The sequence below is a fragment of the Phyllostomus hastatus genome, unplaced genomic scaffold, assembly GCF_019186645.2.
Source record: "Phyllostomus hastatus isolate PE091 unplaced genomic scaffold, TTU_PhHast_1.1 phas_contig_86, whole genome shotgun sequence".
Lineage (NCBI taxonomy): Eukaryota > Metazoa > Chordata > Mammalia > Chiroptera > Phyllostomidae > Phyllostomus > Phyllostomus hastatus.
The window spans coordinates 76,904,038-76,923,496 of record NW_025333977.1 but is presented as its reverse complement, the minus strand read 5'-3'; the positions used below and the strand labels follow the sequence as shown (position 1 = coordinate 76,923,496).

The 19,459-nt window shown below is 34.3% G+C and overlaps 1 protein-coding gene across 1 annotated transcript in view; it reads right to left on the bottom strand.

Moving 5' to 3' along the window:
* The window catches only part of DZIP3 (DAZ interacting zinc finger protein 3), a 107,752-nt gene that overhangs the window by 65,507 nt on the left and 22,786 nt on the right, over window positions 1-19,459 (bottom strand). Inside the window, exons 7-12 of the mRNA XM_045851904.1 lie at window positions 19,179-19,303; window positions 16,089-16,203; window positions 10,944-11,063; window positions 9,614-9,715; window positions 8,141-8,233; window positions 7,304-7,356 (exon numbers count right to left, since the gene is read on the bottom strand). Coding sequence (XP_045707860.1) covers window positions 7,304-7,356; window positions 8,141-8,233; window positions 9,614-9,715; window positions 10,944-11,063; window positions 16,089-16,203; window positions 19,179-19,303 — 608 coding nt within the window. The remainder of the gene's footprint in view (window positions 1-7,303; window positions 7,357-8,140; window positions 8,234-9,613; window positions 9,716-10,943; window positions 11,064-16,088; window positions 16,204-19,178; window positions 19,304-19,459) is intronic.

The following is a 19,459-nucleotide window of genomic DNA, read 5'->3' as shown; positions in this document are numbered from 1 at the left end:
CCTTACTTAACTGTGGAAATTTAGCACTAGCCCCCCTGACCAGGGAGCCCAGTAGTCCCCCTTGAACATGGAACCCAGCTATAAGTCCCACCCAACCCTGAAGCCCAGCCAGCAGCAGCTCACTCCCAACCTTGGAGCTGCTGTGGTTTCATATAACTAGAGAATGCAATTGGAAGCTCCACCTGCCTATAGACGCTACCAGCTAACTCATCCAGTACCTCCAAAGCTGAGCTGACTGGTAAAAGCCTTTCCCTTCCAAAACGAAGTCTGTAAGAGGAGACCACATACTCAAATGGGTAGATACTAATGCATGGATACAAAGATAATGAAGATTCATGTAATATGACATCACCAAAAGTAATAAACCTCCAATAAGGGACCGTAAAGAAATGGAGATATGAATTATCTGACAAAGAATTCAGAATAATCCTTTTAAAGAAGTTCAATAAACTACAATAGCACATAGGTAGACAAATGAAATCAGGAAAACAATGCATGAACAAAATTAGAAGTTCAACAAAAAATAGAAACAACTTTTTAAAAGATTTTACTTATTTACTTTTAGAGAGAGGGGAAGGGAAGGAAAAAGAGAGAAACACTGATGTGTGGTTACCTCTCACGTGGTCCCCACTGGGGACCTGGCCTGCAACTCAGGCATGTGCCCTGACTGGGAATCGAACTGGTGACCCTTTGGTTTGCAGCCTGCGCTCAATCCACTGAGCTACACCAGCTGGGACAGGAAACAATTTTTAAAAAAACAGAAATCCTAGAGTTGAAAAATCACCAAATGAAATAAAGATTTCAATAGAGAGCTTCAACAATAGAACTGATCTGGGAGAAGAAAGAATCAGTGAATTCAAAGGCAGATCATTTGAAATTACCCAGTCAGAGGCGAAAAAAAGAACAGAGAATAAGAAAGAGTGAAGAAAACTTACAGAACTTATGGGACAAGAGAAATAATGTATATATATATGGAAATTGCAGAAGGAGAAGAGAAAGAAAAAGGAATGGAAAGTTTATTTTAAAAATAATGTCCTTTTACCAAATTTGGGGTAGGAAATGAACCTTTAGATTTATGAGGCTCAAAGGGCTGCATATGGATTGAACCCAAAAAGGACTACATTGAGACACATTATAATTAAATGGACAAACATAAAAGATAAAAATAGAACTTTGAAAGCAGCAGAAAAGCAGCATTGCCTTGATAATGGTTTTGGCAAAAAAATTTTGGATTTGACACCAAAACCATAAGCAACAAAAGCAAAAACAGCCCTGGCTGCTGTGGCTTAGTGGATTGAATGCCAGCCTGTGAACCAAAGGGTCGCTGGTTTGAGTTCCAGCTAGGGCACATGCCTGGATTGCAGGCCAGGTCCCCAGTAGGGGATGCACAAGAGACAACCACACACTGATGTTTCTCTCCATCTCTTCTCCCTCCCTTCCTCTCCCCCTAAAAATAAATAAATAAAATATTTTTTTTAACAAAGCAAAAACAAACAGGTAGGACTTCTCAAAATTTAAAAGCTTCTGCACAGCAAAAGCAATAATCAACAAAATAAAATGACAACCTACTAAATGGGAGAAAATATCTGCAAATCATATATATGATTAGGGATTGATATAAAAAATATGTAAGAAACTCAGACAAACTCAATACCAAATAATCCAACTTAAAAATCAATATAGGTCTTGAATAGACATTTTTCCAAAGAAGATATAAGATAGCCATTAGGTATATGAAAAGGAATTTAATATAACTAATCATCAGAAAAATACAAATCAAAACTACAATGGTATATCACCTCACACCTGTTAAGATAAGAGATAACAAGAGCTGGCCAGGATATGGAGAAAAAGGAATCCTTGTGTACTCTTAGAATGTAAACTGACACAGCTACTAGAGGAAAGAATATGGAGGTTCCTCAAAAAATTAAAAGTAAATTGATTCAGCAATCCCATTTCTGGGTATATATTATATATCCAAAGAAAACAAAATCTCATTTTGAAGCGATATCCACATCCCCATGTTCACTGCCATATTATTAGCCAAGACATGCACACAGCCTAAGTGACTATCAATGGACTACTGGATAAGAAAAATGTCAGATAGACACACACATACACATGCATACACATACACACTAGAATACTGCAAGTTTGCTATTTGCAATAACATGGATTATTAATCTGGAGGGCATTATACTAAATGAAATAAGCCAGATACAGATGGACAAATACTGAAGGATTGCACTTACAAGTGGGTGCTAAAAAAAATACACTCCAGCTCATAGAAACAGGGAAGAGATTGGTGGTTATTAGAGGAAGGGGTTTGGGGAAAATGGATAAAAGGGTCAAAACAAACTAGGGATCCAATGTACAGCATGGTGACTATAATTACAATAATGTACTGTATACTTGAAAGTTGCTAAGGAAGTAAATATTAAGAGTTTTCACTACAAAAAAATGTTAATTATGTGTGTTAATGGATGCAATAACTAACCTTACTATGGTAATCATTTCACAGTATGTACATATATCCATTCATCATGTTGTACACCTTAAAGTTACAAGTATTATGTCAGTTATATCTCAATAAAGTTAGAAAAAGAAAACAGCAGCAATATGGAAAAATAGATCATGACCAGCTGTCATTTATTACAGAAAAGAAAGATTAATTTCAACATTTAAAAGTAATGTAATTCAGCATAATAACAGATTAAAGATGAAAACCATGTAATCATCTTAATGCATGCAGAAAAACATTAATTCAAAATGCATTCATAGGAAAGTTTTTGGAAAAGTAGGAAGAGAAAAGAATTTCTTCAACTTGATAAAGGGCATCTACAAAAGATCTACAGCTAACAACATACTATATGGTGAAAAGCTGAAGGTTTCTTAAGATCTGGAAAAGACAAACATGTCTGCTCTTAACACTTGTATCTGACATTATAGCCAGGGCAATAAAAAATAATAAAGAACATATCAATTAGAAAAAATAAAGTTATCTTTGTCCACAGTGAAATGAGAATCTATAGAAAACCTCAAACAATCTACAAAATGATATGACCACTATTAAGTCTCCAGTCACAGGATACAAGAATTCAATATACAGAAACCAGTTCTATATAACATAAATATCATTTACAAAAGCAAAAAAAATCCAATACATATGAAAAATCTAATAAAATATTACAAGACTGTACACAGGAAACTACAAAACATTCCTAAGAGACATTTAAAAATATCTAATTGAATGAAATTAAAATCCATGTTCATGGATGAAAATCTTCAATGTTATTAAGATGTAAATCACACTCAAGTTTATCTATTGAGTCAACACAATTCCAATAAAAATCCCAGCAAGAACTGTGGAGAAAATGATAAGGTGTTTCAAGATTTATTTGTTTCTAAGAACACCAAAGGAATTAGAGCAGAAAAAAAGTTTTAAAAAATAGGAAGAAAATTGAACCTGCATCATCTAATTTCAAAATAAATAAATAAAATCATATATGTGGCTCACAAAAAAATGATAATACAATGCTACAGTAATCAAGACAGTGTGGTATTGATGAATGCACAGGTATATACATGAATAGAACAGAAAAATGAATTCAGAAATAGACTGCATATGTATGTTATAAAGTCATGTGATGTTCAACAAAGGTGTCGAGGTAATTCAGCAGGGAAAGGATTAGCTTTTCAGCAAATCATTTTAGAACATCTGTATATCCATATGGAACAGAATGAACCTTGACCCTATGTCATACTGTATGCAAACATTAACTCAAAATGAATTATAAATCTAAATGTGAAACCTAAAACCATAAAAATTTTCAGAGAAAATACAGGAGAAAACCTTTGTGATGTTGGGCTGTACATTTTTTTTTTAAATAGAGCACAAAAAGCATGTAGGATAAAAGAAATAACTGATAAATCAGACAGGCTTCATCAAAATTAATATCTGCTTTTTGAAAGATACATTTTAGAAAATAAAAAGACAAGACACTGACTGGGATAACATATTTTAAAAATACATATTAGATAAAGGACTTGTATCCAGAATACATACAGAAAGCTTGCAACTCAAAAATACGACAATCCAATGAAAAAAATGGGCAAAAGATTTAAACAGGTAATTCACCAGGAAGATATACAGATGGCACATAAATACATGAAATGATATTCAACTACATTAATCATTAGGTAAGTGTAAATTAAAACCATAATAAGATACCATTACAAATCTAGTAACATGGCTGAAATCTTTTAAATTGATAATACCAAGTGCTGGCTGGAGAGGATGCAGAGAAACTCAAACTCTCCGATACTGGAAAGAGTGATAAAATGTACAGCTACTTTGAAAACAGTTTGGCAGTTTCTTATCATATTAAATACATACCATATGATTCGGCCATCCTGTTCCTAGGAACTTACCCAAGAGAAATGAAAGCGTATGTCTACACAAAGAGTAATATATGAATATGTGTAGCAGTTTTATTCAAAATAGCCAAAAAAAGTAGCAAGTCAAACATCATCAACTGTTGAATCAATAAACTGTGCATCTATATGTACAATAAAATACTCAGCAACAAATAAAAATGAGTGACTGACACATGCAATAATAACATAGATGGATCTCAAAAACATTATGCATTTTGTAAAAAAATCTGAATGCAAAATGCTTTCCTACTATAAGAGAGTCAGGAAGAAGCATCAGGGTTTGTTTCAGGATTATCAGAACAAAAATCATATCAGGGGTTACTGGGGTTTGGAGATTGGAGGAGGGAAATGACTTCAGAAATAATTTGTGGGTAACCTTTAGGGATAACAGAAATACTCTGTATCTTGATTATGGTAGTGATTACTCAAATGTATAAAAATCTGACCTATTAAAAACTTCAGTGTTTAAAAATACATTTATAAGGAAATTTCCATACTGTTCTTTATAAATGTACTAATTATAAAAGTATTTTTAAACACTGAAGTTTTTTATAGGTTAGGTTTCTCAAGCTGTAGTTTATAAACATAGAGGGTGAGGATGACAGTTACCTAAGGAGAAGAGAAGCTGGGCAGAGTGGCACGTTGAGTGCTTCTGGAGTGACAGCAAAATTCTACTTGTTAACTTGAGTAGGACCACAAGCCCCAAGAGTTGATTGAGTGGGACCACAAGCCACAAGAGTTACCAGAGGAATCTGCCCCCCAAAAATAATGATAAAACCTAGGCAAATTACAAAAAGCAACTCCCTGAAGGCACTAGAGTGTGGAAGGAACAGACCAACTCTGATGGTGGGGCAGATGCTCAGAGGAAAGAATTACACTGTAAGTTTGTAAGTTCACCGATACTAGAGCGATTAGCCTGGGTGAGTATGACCTGGGGAAGAACAAAGGTCTCCTTGGCCAAAGGAACCAGAAAACTGAAGCCTCGGAACTATGGCTGCTAAAGAGAGCAGGGGAATTCCAGAAAGGAAAGAGAGATCTCACATTCTTTCTAGTGATAGCTCTGACTGACTGATGAACCACACATGTGTAGAATCATGTGTTCATCCAAAGCAGCTCAGCTAAAGGCAAAAGATCTAAATTGAGAATGGAACCACCACCCAAAAAAGGGGGTTCACAGTTCATATCTAACCAAGTTAACTGCCTGTCAAAACAAAAATAACATACCATTGCAAAATAGTGGAATTCAGAATGTTTACATCTGTCCTGTATTTGTTGGATACATGCTGTATGCCAGGCATTATGCTATGTTCTGGGATTACAGCAAGATAAAGTTCTTGCCCTTGTGGAGATTATAGTTAAATGAAGAAGATAGCCAAGAAAATATAATAAAACTTACTAAATGTTTTAATAGCGAAAGTAGAAGAAATAGCCCTGGATGCTGTGGCTCAGTGGATTGAGCACCAGCCTGAGAACCAAAGCTTCACTGGTTTGATTCCCAGTCAGGGTACATGTCTGGGTTGTGGGTCAGGTCCCCAATAAGGGATGCGCAAGAGGCAACCACACATTGATGTTTCTCTCCCTATCTTTCTCCTTCCCCTCCCCTCTGCCCGAAAATAAATAAATAATTTTTTTTAAAGTAGAAGGAATACATGGCAGAAACACCTAATCTAATGTAAGTAAGTCTTTCCAGAAGGTTTAAACAGGCAAAGCCAAAAAGTATTCTAGCCAAGGCTTGGAGGTAAAATGGATGGCACAGTCAAGAATAAAAGCAGCCCACAACAGTTGGTGTATATACAGCAAGAAAAGAATGACAAGAGATGACAGTAGTGAGGTCAGCAGGAACCAAAGTGACTAAAGAGCCAAGCTAGGTAGTCTGAACTTAATGAAGAGCAATGAGAAGTCTCTGAAAGATTTGCAAGCAGGAAAATGATATATATATTTCATTTTTCATTTTGGAAAAGTGCTCTTAATGTCTACATAAACAACAGACTGAATAAACATAAGAAAGAGCAGTTTAGAAGCTATTTCAGAATTGCAAGTGAGAAATAATATTTCATTTAGTTTAATGGAAGTGCACAGGCAGAAATGAGAAGGCATTTACAATACATACATCTAAGAAGTCGAATTGACTGGATTTCCAAAATGTTACAGAGCAGTGTTGGGAAGAAAGATTCCAAGTCCAGTTGCACACATGCTGAACTACAGATCTTTTTGAAACATAAAAGTGGGTATCTTTGGCAAGCAGGTAAACAGATCCACATTTTAGGAATGAGATCTATGCTAGAGATAAAGATTTGGGTTTCATTAGATTATAACAGAAAACTAGTGCCTTAGATATCAATGCAATATCCCTGGTAGATTGAAAAATGGTAGACATTTATACTTTAAACCAAAGAAAAAAGAATCAATGGGTTAGAAGAACTATTTATATTGAAATTTCTCATTTCAATAGTACATTCTAAACCTTTGTGAATTCCCAGTTTATACTATGCATCCCTCTGCAATCCAGTTTTCTTGTGTAATCAACAAGACGATTCTGACTGTCAGACAAGCTTAGAAGCCTGACTGAATTTTTATATCTTAAGAACCTATTAAATAACTTAAAAACATGTTTGGTTTTAGAAAAAGATTATTTTTATACTTAAGGAAAAAGTATTCACATAATTTCTCCTTTCTTGCTTTAGAATTTAAAAGTCCACAAAGCAGGGAGGGGGGAGATAAATGTCAGTTAAATGTATTTTTTTCACAGAATTAATACTACCTTTAAATTTAATGAAGCTCTAAAAGGTGACAGAAACACAGAAGAAGCAACTGAAAAATATATACATGCTCAGAAAAAAACATAATATATTTCATTTAAGCTTACCTTGCTCCTAAATTTTCAATGGTTATATATTCATCCTTTCTCACAACTTCAAACTGCAAGTGATGGGAAAAAATAGCCCTAAAGTAGTTCAATTTTCAAAATTCTTTAATGTTACTAGTTATCCTTAACATTTGAAAAAAGATGAGAATGAAGCTATAGCAAATATAAAACCAAACAAGTGATATGGTGAGCTATTAAACAATCTTAATCAAATAATAAACTAGAGTTGATTTTAAAAAGAAATTCTACTTTACATCAGCACCAGATTTAAATGCCAAATCTGAAATACGAAAAGAGCATAACTAAAGATATATAGAAAGAAAGGATATATCTTTCTATTTATAATTATGGTCTATTTATTTATAAACTGAAAATTCAACAAACATTTCATTAATTTAAAAAATAAAATGAATACCACTTGAGCACATTTTACATAACAGATACTATATGTTCTATAGATATTTTCATAGGAAGATGCTTACAGATTAAAAGGGGCTCAGAAACTCTAAAAGTGTTCTTAACCTTAGGTGGCACAGATAGATTATAATCCTTGGTTCGTGACGGACTTCCCATCGGTACAGGCAGGGCCTGCTTTGTCTGTGTCTGTGTGTGTGGTGGGTATGTGTGCGTGTGCGCCCATTTTTATATTGTAAATCTGATTCTTAAGGGCCACTTAGATACTACTTTGGAGAAATCAAAGTAATAGAAAGGTCAGGGAATTTAGTCACCATCAAAAAGAATATGACTAAAATACTATTATTATGATTCCCAAATGCACTGAAGTAGAAAATATCATTCCAATGAAAAAAAGCAAGAAAATAAGAAAATGATACTCACCAAAATTTTAACAATTCCAGGTACATCACACTGCAGCATCCTTACCATATCACCTGTACATCCTTCCTTCAAACATTTTTTTCCACTAAAACTCTAAAGTTATCAATAGGAAAAAACAATCAATTATCAAAAGAAAAAAACAATACACACAATAAAAAAGAAAAAATTACTGATATGCAAATCTAATTATATTTAAAAGTTAGAAGCAGATGTTGCTCAACGGTAAAACAAAAGATGCAAATAAACATTTGAGAGTTAGCTGTTCAATAACAGTCCATCTTATGTACCAATAGATTTCCTATTTAAAATGTATGATCACACTTTTTTCTCATCACTGTACTTCAAAATCCTCAAGTAGCTGTATTACAGCCTAAGATGTAGTCACTATGCACAAGAAAAGCAACTTCAAGTAAAATGTACTAATTAGGTAAGCATATAAAGGGATACCAAACTTTGTAAAAAGGAAAGAATAAAAATATTGAGTCCTTTCTCTGGTTCTTTCCTTATTTCCTCCTATTAAGTTACTTAGTTTTCTTTCTAAAGTTGAGCAATATTGATTGCTCTAACAATCAAAGAAAGTAAAAAATATACACTGCCTAAACAAATGAATAATAATGCTTTATTTTACAATGAATTTTACAGTGTAACACAATGCAAGTTCATGTCTTTCTTATCTGTTAATCCTCAAAACAACCTTATGGAGTAGATATTACTATCTTCCCTTTATGGTTTAGAAAAATGAGCCTCAGAGCAGTTAAATTATCAGCCTAATGTAAAAACAAACAAAAGACTGTAAGTGGCTCAATCTGGATTTGAATCCAGATATCCAGACTCCATACACAAGGAATGCTTTTTGTATACCACAATGGCTTTAATGGGCTTTTCTGTTTGCACAATGTAAACACAATGGAACTAAATATTACAGACCTAACTTAGGATCATTATCACACTAAAGAGTAATAAATATAGAATGGGTTTCAGATTTTTACTTTAATTTTAGTGGCAAAGAATTCAATTTAGTTACATGACTCGAGGTAAATATAAATAATCACAAGTATGTTTTGAAAACTATAAAATTTATCATTGTTCTCCATCCTTAAAATAGAAACTATCCTTAAAATTATATAATTGTCCTTTGTTTATTAAGCAATTCTATTATTTGATTCTATGTATTTCATATGAATATATGCAACAATTATTTCTATTCTTAAGAGTAGGGAAAGGAACAAATTGATAGAAATCACTAAGCAAAGCAACTATCAAGTATCTCCTACAAAGATCTGTTTAGTAAATGGTGATGATGAACAAGGAATAGTAAAGAGAAAAGCATCAAAGGAAATAGAGAAAAAAATGGTGGAAGAAAAATAGAGGAGGAGGATGCTAACAGGAAGAAGTGAAAGGAAAAGAGAAATAAAGAGAAGAAAAGGGTGGTGAAAGAAATGTTGTAGTAAAGTTTTGAAGGAAAAAAAATACCTGATCATTTTCACCTGGATATTTTAAATTCTTAAACTTTTTCCAACAAATTTTATGAAAATAAACACAGCAGCTTTTACTGCACATTAACTGAAAAAATCCCTGGAAAAGAATAAAAGTAAGCCATTAACATGGACATAGTAATTCATGTATATGTATATAGAAAATACCACCTTAAATCACTTTTAACTTTACAGGTTTCCAGTGTGTCCTTCCCAGCGTGTCCTCCCTTGGAACTACTGATATGCTTCCTTTAAACAGGCAGACTGATCGGATGACAAAAAAACATAAATTCTGTGGCCAGGACTTCCTGCCGCTGCATGCTGTTCATGTGATTGAAACCCTCAGGCCTCCCTAGAAAACCACAACCATATCACCATGTCACCTAATCCAACACTGAGTGTGCCTCACCATAAGCACTATACCTCACCAGGCCCACCTCCCTAATTTACCCTAATGAATAGAGCTTGGCTTTCTCCTCCTCTCCCACTTACTCTATTTTAATATGCATCCTGCCTTTCTTTTTTTTTTTTCATTATAAATAGCCATCTTTCTTTGTAAAAACCCATATATAAAATGTATTCTTCTAGTCTTTCTGAGTTTTCCTTTTTACAAAAACAAAACAAAAAACACATAAAAACTTTCCCCGCTGTCATTCCCACAAACAGATGTTTTTCAGGCAGCCCTCCCCACTGCATGCTTCATTCTGGAAATCCAGGCCTTTCAACTGAGATTTCCATTATCTCATAGAACTGGTATCAGAGTGGCACTGATAACCACATCTCATTTTATCTTGTGATTTCCCACAGTTTTATTCTGATAGATTCACTGAGAACTAGACTAGAAATACTTTGATTGTTGAATTTCTTCAAATCAAGGCTGGCTATATGTTTTTCTCCCCCAAGGCCCATAGCAGAGATAATGATCACTTACTCGGCAACAGTATTCTTGAGGAGTGACAACCTTTCTCCTTAGTAAAATAAATTTAAAATAAGTAAACATAAAATAACATGTCTAACTATAAAGGATATTTTAGATAATTTTCACTGTATGATAGCAGGAATATTAACTATAACTTCAGAGACATGTGAATATTACAAAAACCTTAGCAAAACCAGTTTATTCTTTTATAGACTCAGAGTATACATAATTCTAGCTCATTATGATTCTAAATTCTCAGAGATACTCAACTTCTCAACTGCATTACTGCTGTAATTAAACTAAGTACTCTTTTTAAACACTATTGTGATACATGATAACATAATTTTATCTAAGTTTAATTTTATAATTATATTTTTAAAAATATTCAGTTAATTAATAATTATAGTACCTTATAATTGGTGTTCCTTAAAATATCAGCTGCACAAGATCGTTCACAATCTAGATAACTGCAAATGGTCTGCTTCATTATATTAGTTTCAGTTGTCTTGATAAAATTATTGAGAAGATCCTAGATTTTAAAAATAAAAATAAAGCTCATGAATTAGTCCTAATAGTGCTATATCACTTCTAATATTTTACCTTATATAATTTTAAATGATTTCAGAATTGATGATAATCTGTTTGAAGGTATTCTATTTTTTCTTAAAAAGAAAGTAAAAAAATGTAATAGAATGTATTTTCTTCATTCAAAGTAAACAATAGAGAAGAAGGTGCTACTATAGAAATACAGTACTGGATTTCTTACTAAATATAAACATGGAAAAAGGAAAAAAGTCTATATATGAAGCTCTACCTCACATCAACATCCTAACTTATAGCATACACCTGGCATGCTGCTGTCAGGAATTACCTGCTCTGATATTTATATACAGAAAGACAAGAAATCACTAGAAATCAGGAGAATATTTGGCAGTCGAAGTACTGCAGTGGTGCACTATGGCACTCACTGTCTTAATAAGCAGAGTAGGGTACAGATACATGCTTCCTATGTTCACAGTTACAACTCAGAATACAAGTTTCTATATCAAAATGCTGATTAAATGCAGGTGAAACACATCATCAAATCTAAGTCAAACTGGTCCTTAGACCAAGTCCTTACTAGTTATCTATCAGAGGGGTAGTGTTACAAGATTTCAAATAGTATTATTTCTAATATACTGAAGGTATGTAACATGATAAATAAGCCTCTATAGACTATTTCATGAATCTGGTCATCATTCGTAACATTCTTTCAATGGCATCCTGACTTTTAAATTGATCAAATATCAACATTAAATAGAGAAAAGAAAGAGAAGCATCCAGGGCCAGCCTATCAGTGTCAAAGTAGTAGATCTTGTCAGTACAACCAATAGCCAAGAGGAGATGCCAAAAACGAAAGAATAAGACTCATAGCGTGTATATAACTACTGTAGTTTCACAGATCTCAAACTTAATACAGTTCAACATTGATCTATTAATTCTCCTGCCAAATCTCATCCTTGTTCCTTATTCTTCATCACCTGCCCCCAGTCTCTGGCATTCATTCATTCAACAAATATTTACTGAGTGCCAGTTAAGGGCCAGGTTGTTATGGATGTTAAGGTATCCTATGGGTGTTACGGATACACCAGTGAACTTTGCAGGCTAATACTTACCACTCAGACATTAATCTCATCTACCACTATCCATTCAGCTTCAAGCCAAAAAAAGTATTGTAGTCATCACTGCATATGGATTCTATCACCCTTTATATGCAATATATCAGCAAGTACTGTTGTGTCTTCTTCCAAAATATAAGGCAAATTCTTCTATTTCTATCTCCATTGCTATCGCTCGGTGTCTTACCTAGATTAATGACTATAACAGATGCCTAACTGGTCCCAGCTATTCTCTGAATACTCTGCTCCAAAGCACTGCACAAAAGCAAACAATCATGTCAGTTCCTTGCTTAAAACCCTTCAATGGCTTCCCTGTGTACCTAAAACGAAATCCAGAACCTTTACTAAGGACTGACTGCAAGGTCCTACAGCTGCTGCAAAATCTCAACCCAGTATAACTACCCATCTGTGATACATCTCTTCGAATCCATCTCTAGCCTCACTCACTATAAAATTCATAGTTCTATTTTTTTCAGTTCCTCAAACTCAGCACTCTATTCCATTAACCTAGAATGCTCTTCCCCCTACTCTTTTATAGAACTAGTTCCATTCTTAACCCTCTGCTTCCAACTTAAATATCACCTCTCAGGGAAGCTTTCCCTACCTACCACACACACAGATACATACGTATTTATGCATACATATACATAGATAAATATGGGGATATGCAGGTATAGGAGTATGTGTCTGTGTGTTCTCCATTTTCTCCATCACAGCCCCTTGTTGTTCTTTAGAACACTAACTGCAATTTGAAATTTTATTTGTTTTTTCACTTTCTTAACTCTTTTCTTACCCTAAAAACAGAAACTATTCAATGTCATAAATTCCATAACTCTTATTTAATTATAATTTGATTATATCATCCCACTGTTTAAAAGTTTTCAGGGGTTTCATATTACCCTAAGATCCAACCTGAGCCCCTTACTTGGCTTTTAGGGCTTTCCATGACATGGCTTACATTTACCGCTAATATATTACGCATTCTTGTAAAAAAGAACTGGATGTTTTTTTTTAAAGATCATTTAAAAAAAACTTTTGGTGGATAACAGCTGACATGACCATTGAAATTAAAGTTCAATAGAAGGATAGGAAGAGGGTAATATTAAAAATAATAACACTGAAGGGACACTGCCCTGCTAGCATCTCCAGGGGTACAATCTTCCGCCACCAGGGTAGGTCTATTTAAGGAGACACGTGAGGACAGAAACATTTGGGGCACAGCAGTCCTCTGGTGGTACCCACTTGGAATTAATTCCTTAGCGTCAGATAAAGGGTTACAGACTAGCCCTGTAGGTTCTTTAAAAAACACTAATCACAATGTCAGGGAAGTAGGACTTTTGATGGACTGACAGGCACAGACTGAGAAGAACATGCTGGCCTAGAGCCACAGCAGGATCATGGAAGCACTTTTTCTCTATTAGACATTAAACCTTAGTTATTGGATTTTAGAGACATATGGGGAGAGAGGGCTGGCAGAGTCCAGGGCAGCTGGAATGGTGGCTAGGTAGGCAAGAAACTCATGGCAGCAACTACTTTCAAAACAGTATAGAAATAATTTAACACTGTAATAAATAACATTAGTGTATACTAGCTGAATAACAGCATTATGCAAAAAGATAAAGTTATAAAATCTCCTAGAAAGTAGAACAAAAAGACAATATATATTAAAAAAAAAAAAGAAAAAATAAGAAAGTCAGAGGTTTGGTCCATGATGTCAAGCATCTGAGTAATAAACATTTCAGAAAGAAAGAGAAAATGTAGAAAAACTCAACAAATAAATAAATCAGGAAAATGTCCCAGAACCAAAAAACATAAGTTTAAAACACTAGGGATACACATAATATTCTAAAACTTCCAGAAAGAAAAGAATAAAACAGGTTAAAAGCAAAACAGGATGCAGAATGACATTAGATTTCTCCAAAGTATTACCAAAAGCTAGAAGATAATAAAAATACACTTTTATTTTTTTCTTTGTTTTGTCTTAATTTTGTCTTTTTTATTGTTGTTCAAGTACAATTGTCTCCATTTTCACCCACCACATCCTACTTCCCCACCCCTGAACCCACCCCCTCTGGCTTTGTTCATGTGTCCCTTCATACACGTTCCCGATGGCCTCCCCCATTATCCCGTATCATCCCTCTCCCTCTTCCTCTCTGATTACTGTCAGACTGTTCTTTACTGCAGTATCTCTGGTTGTATTAAAAATGAGGGAAAGTGATCTTCAACGTATAATTCTATGCCCAAGCAAGATATAAGTAAAGTATACAATGGATAAATTATTTAGAGATTTGAAACATCTCAAAATAATTTATCTCCCAAGCAAACACCCTTTCCTAAGAAGCTACTGGATGAATTGTAACACCAAAACAAGAGAGTACATCTAGAAAGAGGAAATCTTGAGATCCAAGAAACAGGGATTCTACACAGGATAGAGGTGAATGATATTCCCAGGAATAAGAGGAAACCCTAAGGCCAATTAGATAAACTGTACCTATTAGTAGGATGGGGAAAGGGAAGTGTGTGCATTAAAGGGATGTATAGGAAAGCTACTAATCCCTCATCTTCCACAGAGGGAAGTCAGAAGTTAGCTAAAATGGAGAAATTCTTAAAATAGCAATACATCTTTAAAAAAAATATAGAGGTAAATATCAAAGCAAAAATGCCTAGAGAGCTGGAAGAAGTTGCTTCCAGTTAGAAACTATAATTAGAGATGATGGAATACAGACTTTTAATATGTAAGCATTTTAATATTATTTGACAAACTATAAATTTATTACTTTGTATAAAACTTCACTAAAAAATTTGGACAATAAAAAAATATTTTAAAGTGAGGAGGAAAAAGAAGAAACAAGCAAATTCAAATGGGGATTGCTTTAGATAAGCACAGAAGTTCAATATTTTTTTAAAAATATATAAAATTATTAGTTTATTAAGTCAATGTTAAAAATTATATGGTTATCCTGACAAGTGCCACAAATTGCCTGCTTATTCTATTGATCACTGAGATAGGTACATTAAAACAATCTACTGTGATAAGGAGATTTTTATATCTCTTTCCAGTTCTATCAGTTTTTGTCCCATCTATTTTGAGGCGATGTTATCAGGTACATACAAATTTTGAGTTGTTATAGCTTCCTGGAAAATCGAATTTTGTATTTTAATGAAATGTCTCTCTTTACTTTGAGAAGTCAATTTGGCCTTAAAGTTGGCTAAAATACAAAGATCCAGAAAGGTTTAAAATAAAAGTTAAGAAAGAGGAATGTCTTAAGAATATAAACTGGAACCTTTCCAAGAGAAAATATGGAGATACATTATCAACAACTTTAAAAGTGTGCGAACATTTGCTTCATAATTTTACTTTTAAAAATTCATTCTAAGAAAATAATGTAAAAAAATATACAAAGATGACTATGTAATAGTGAAAAACTGGAATGTTTAGAATAAACTAAATATCCAATAGCAGGATGTGCATATGGAAAGATATAAATGAAAATACTAACAATGTTTTTTTCATTTAAAGAAAAAATATGAACAAATTTTAGTTTTCAGGCATTTTTACATTTTTCAAGTTTTTTGAAGCATTTAGTACTTTTAAATTTTAAATCAAAAACAAAGTAATGGTAAGTATAATTTGAAAAAAGAAGTTAACTAGACTAGTAAAGCTTTTAATCTTGTTATTTGGAAATGCTAACACAGCCAACTCACTTCTACTTGTTGAATCACACTCACATTCCATATTGTGTAATGAAATCAAGGTTGTTTCTTATATACAACACTAATGTCCAGTTAAACAATGTGCTTGCTGTAGAATATGACATAGTTAACGTAAACTGCACTTTATAAAAAATGATTCTGATTAGTCAGAGATGAAATGTTATCCTTAAATAACTGCATACTTTAAAAGTTGTAGGCAAATCTTCATCTTCCATAGGTTGTATGTCAAACCAATGATCATCTGCATCTCCTGTTTCTTGTAAGCTTTTATGAAATTCTAGCAGTCCTCCATTATATCTAGAATGCATTTTAAATAAGGTCAGTTTCAACATGACTCTGTAACTAAATATTACAAATAAGACAAGTAACCCATTGTGTGTGTGTGTATGTGTGTGGTTAAGCAGGGTAGTGATAACCTCTGGCATGCTATAAAAATGCAAATACTAGGACTCTCACCTGTGGTAGATTGGGATGAAATACAGCAAGAAAGGGAGACAATAGATTATATAGTAGCTCAAGCCTGAAAAGTATGGGGATCATGGTAATTAAAGGGATTGTAGAGTTGGTTGGCTTTTGTTTACTGTCTTGGAAGCTTTGAAGAAAGAGAATGACAGGCACAGGTCAGCCAACTATGGACTCAGGACACACTGTGAAAGACAGAGGCCTCTATGGCAGCATTTAAAGAGACTCATTTTCTGTAGCCATAAACATAATCTGTGTTAAAAAGCAGGCCCGTATTTAATCACAATGTGCAACAAACCATAAAAGAGATGAATTGCATAACCTTGGCAGGACTACTACTATGAACTCAGGATAAAAGGCCTCTGTGGTAATGTAAAAAGAATCTTTACCAACCTTAAACATAAGGACAAACTATGTTGAAAATGAGGCCCAGTATTTAATCATAAAGGTAGAGTAACAGCAAAGACCAAAAGCACAGTCTCAACAGAACCATTATGTGAAAATCAGGGCTGACAGGTAACAGGTAGATTCTGAGACCTGGAATGGGGACATTTAGGTGAACATGCTCAGAAACAATGAAACTCTAAATTCCCCTGAGCCCTCTGGCTGACAAAGACCTCTTCCTTGCTAGAGCAGGGCAGATTCCCTTTACTTAGGGACCATACAAAAATATCATCGGAGGTACAAGTCTCAAAAGATGCCTTCCTTCCCAAGATCCTGCCTATCTCCACTCATTGCTTCCAGACTAATACATTTAGGATCAGGTAAAAGCAAAGTCCAAATGGGAAAACAGAACTTATTCTGTTCAGGAAGAAAAAGTGTACTCATCATAAGAATTGCAGAACTTGACTTGTATGTACTGGCAGGAACACATGTGGGAGTGGATCTTAAGAGTGCTGAACGAGCCCTGGCTGGCATAGCTCAGTGGATTGAGCACAGGCTGCAAACCAAAGTGTGGCAGGTTCGATTCCCAGTCAGGGTACATGCCTGGGTTGCAGGCCATGACCCCCAGCAACCACACATTGATGTTTCTCTCTCTCTCTCTTTCTCCCTCCCTTTCCTCTCTAAAAATAAATAAAATAAAATATAATAAAAAAAGAGTGCTGAACGAGTGGACAAATATACAGCTGCATAGGAAATGTATAATGACATGTGACAACTTTTCCATAATTCAAGATTTAATTTCCTAGCAAGGAGACCTGAAGCAGCCCCAACATCTTGCTAAGATTATGTGAGGCTTGGCCATAACAATGGCCTATAGTAACTAAGGTGGAAATGCTGGAACTTTCTTGGCAGAGTATTAAAAGAAACCTCAGGGAGGTGAGGATGTCAGAAAGGACATAATACATAAGACTACAGAACCCACCACTAGAAAGTGTGCCCTGGAAAGACCTAGATAAAACTCCATCCATAGTACAAATAAGAAATACAGAGTAGGGCAGCTCAGTGGTGGCTGTTCTCTATAGGTCAGGGATGAAGGTAAATGATGCCATCTGACTGGACTTTCTAGTGTCAATGATCTGGAAAATAGATTCTCTCCAATGCCCATTAGTAAAGAGAATACAAAGTAGTTCACATATCTGAGGGAAAGGCAGCAGTACACATTCTTTGTTTGTCTCAGAGCTACGTTAATTTTCTCCACAGTATAGATTAAAAGGATTTTGATCATTCTGACATTCTGAAAAACATCACATTGTTTACTAGTATTATTGATAACATCATACTAGTGAACAGAAAGTGAGAAATCTTCTGGATACCTTAGTAAAACACAAGCATGCCAAAGGATAGAAGATAAATCAAAACATCAGGGAACTACCAGGTAGTGAGGCTTTTAGAGATCCAATGGCTGGGCCTAAGCAGTAATCCTTCATAAAGATGTGCACAAGTAAACTTTGTCTAATTCATCCTTCAGATCTCCGCCCAACAGTATTTCCTCAGACTTCTGATTCCCAGAACCAGACTGAGGCTCCAGTAGTCTTTTATTGTTCATTACCTTTTCCTTCACAGTTCTTTATCACAGTTTATAATTATTTTGCATAACTGATTATTTGATTAATGTCTATAATATTATCAATTTCATGAGAACAGGGTCTATTCTGTAAATTGTATTCCCTAATCTAACACAGTCTCTAGAATATGACAAATGTTTAGCAAATAAAATGAATGATGTTACAAATGGCTAAGGATCCCCATATAGAGAGTGAACAGACTCCTAATCCACATAGTTTCCCTGTACAATCTCACTAAATATATTATACCCAACACTTCCAAAACTCAGCATTTGGACCCTTTCAATGCTTTGTGAGTTCATTTATACCTAAAACACCTATTCCAACTGGTGATAGTATTAGTAACTATAACCATCACTTATTTATTACGAATGGCATTTTTGTGTCCTGGGCACTATGTTAATCACCTATAACATCCTTGTAAAGTGGGTACTACTATTAGTTCTATTTTACACACAGGAAAAAAGATAAGGCTTAGCAAAATTAAGTTTCCTGGGATCAAAGATTAGGCAGGTGGTAGAAAATGTATTTGAATCCAGGTCTGTCAAGCTCCAGATCTGTCAGCCTATGTTTCAATGTCTATGCTATACTGCCTCTTACTGTCATGACCTATTAAGTTTAATACTTAATATTCTCAAGTATGGTAAAGAAATTATTATCTATAAAAATAGGTGAAAAAGAAAAAAAAATCAGTCCAGCATGAACGTCATTATCCCTAGTATACTGTGCAATCTTTATTCTCATTTCACAATGAAGAGAGTAGTTGACAGGGAAGATTTACCCATTATTTGGAATCCTTACCTTTTCTGAGCACATCGGAGCAAACCACGTCCAAAATACACTAAGGACATAAAGTTTTCACAACTTTCATTTTCTTGGGTCACCATCTTCATCACCAGAAATTTATTCTCAGCTTCTATATAGTCCTGTAGTAACATAACACTGGGTTTGGCTAATGTAAAGACATTTTTTTTCTTGTACAATAAACAAGTATTTCCCAAATTAGAGAAGCTGAGGAATACTGATCCAGTTAATGCTAATCCAGTCTTTTGGTCATTTATTCACATCTCTAATCCTGGCAC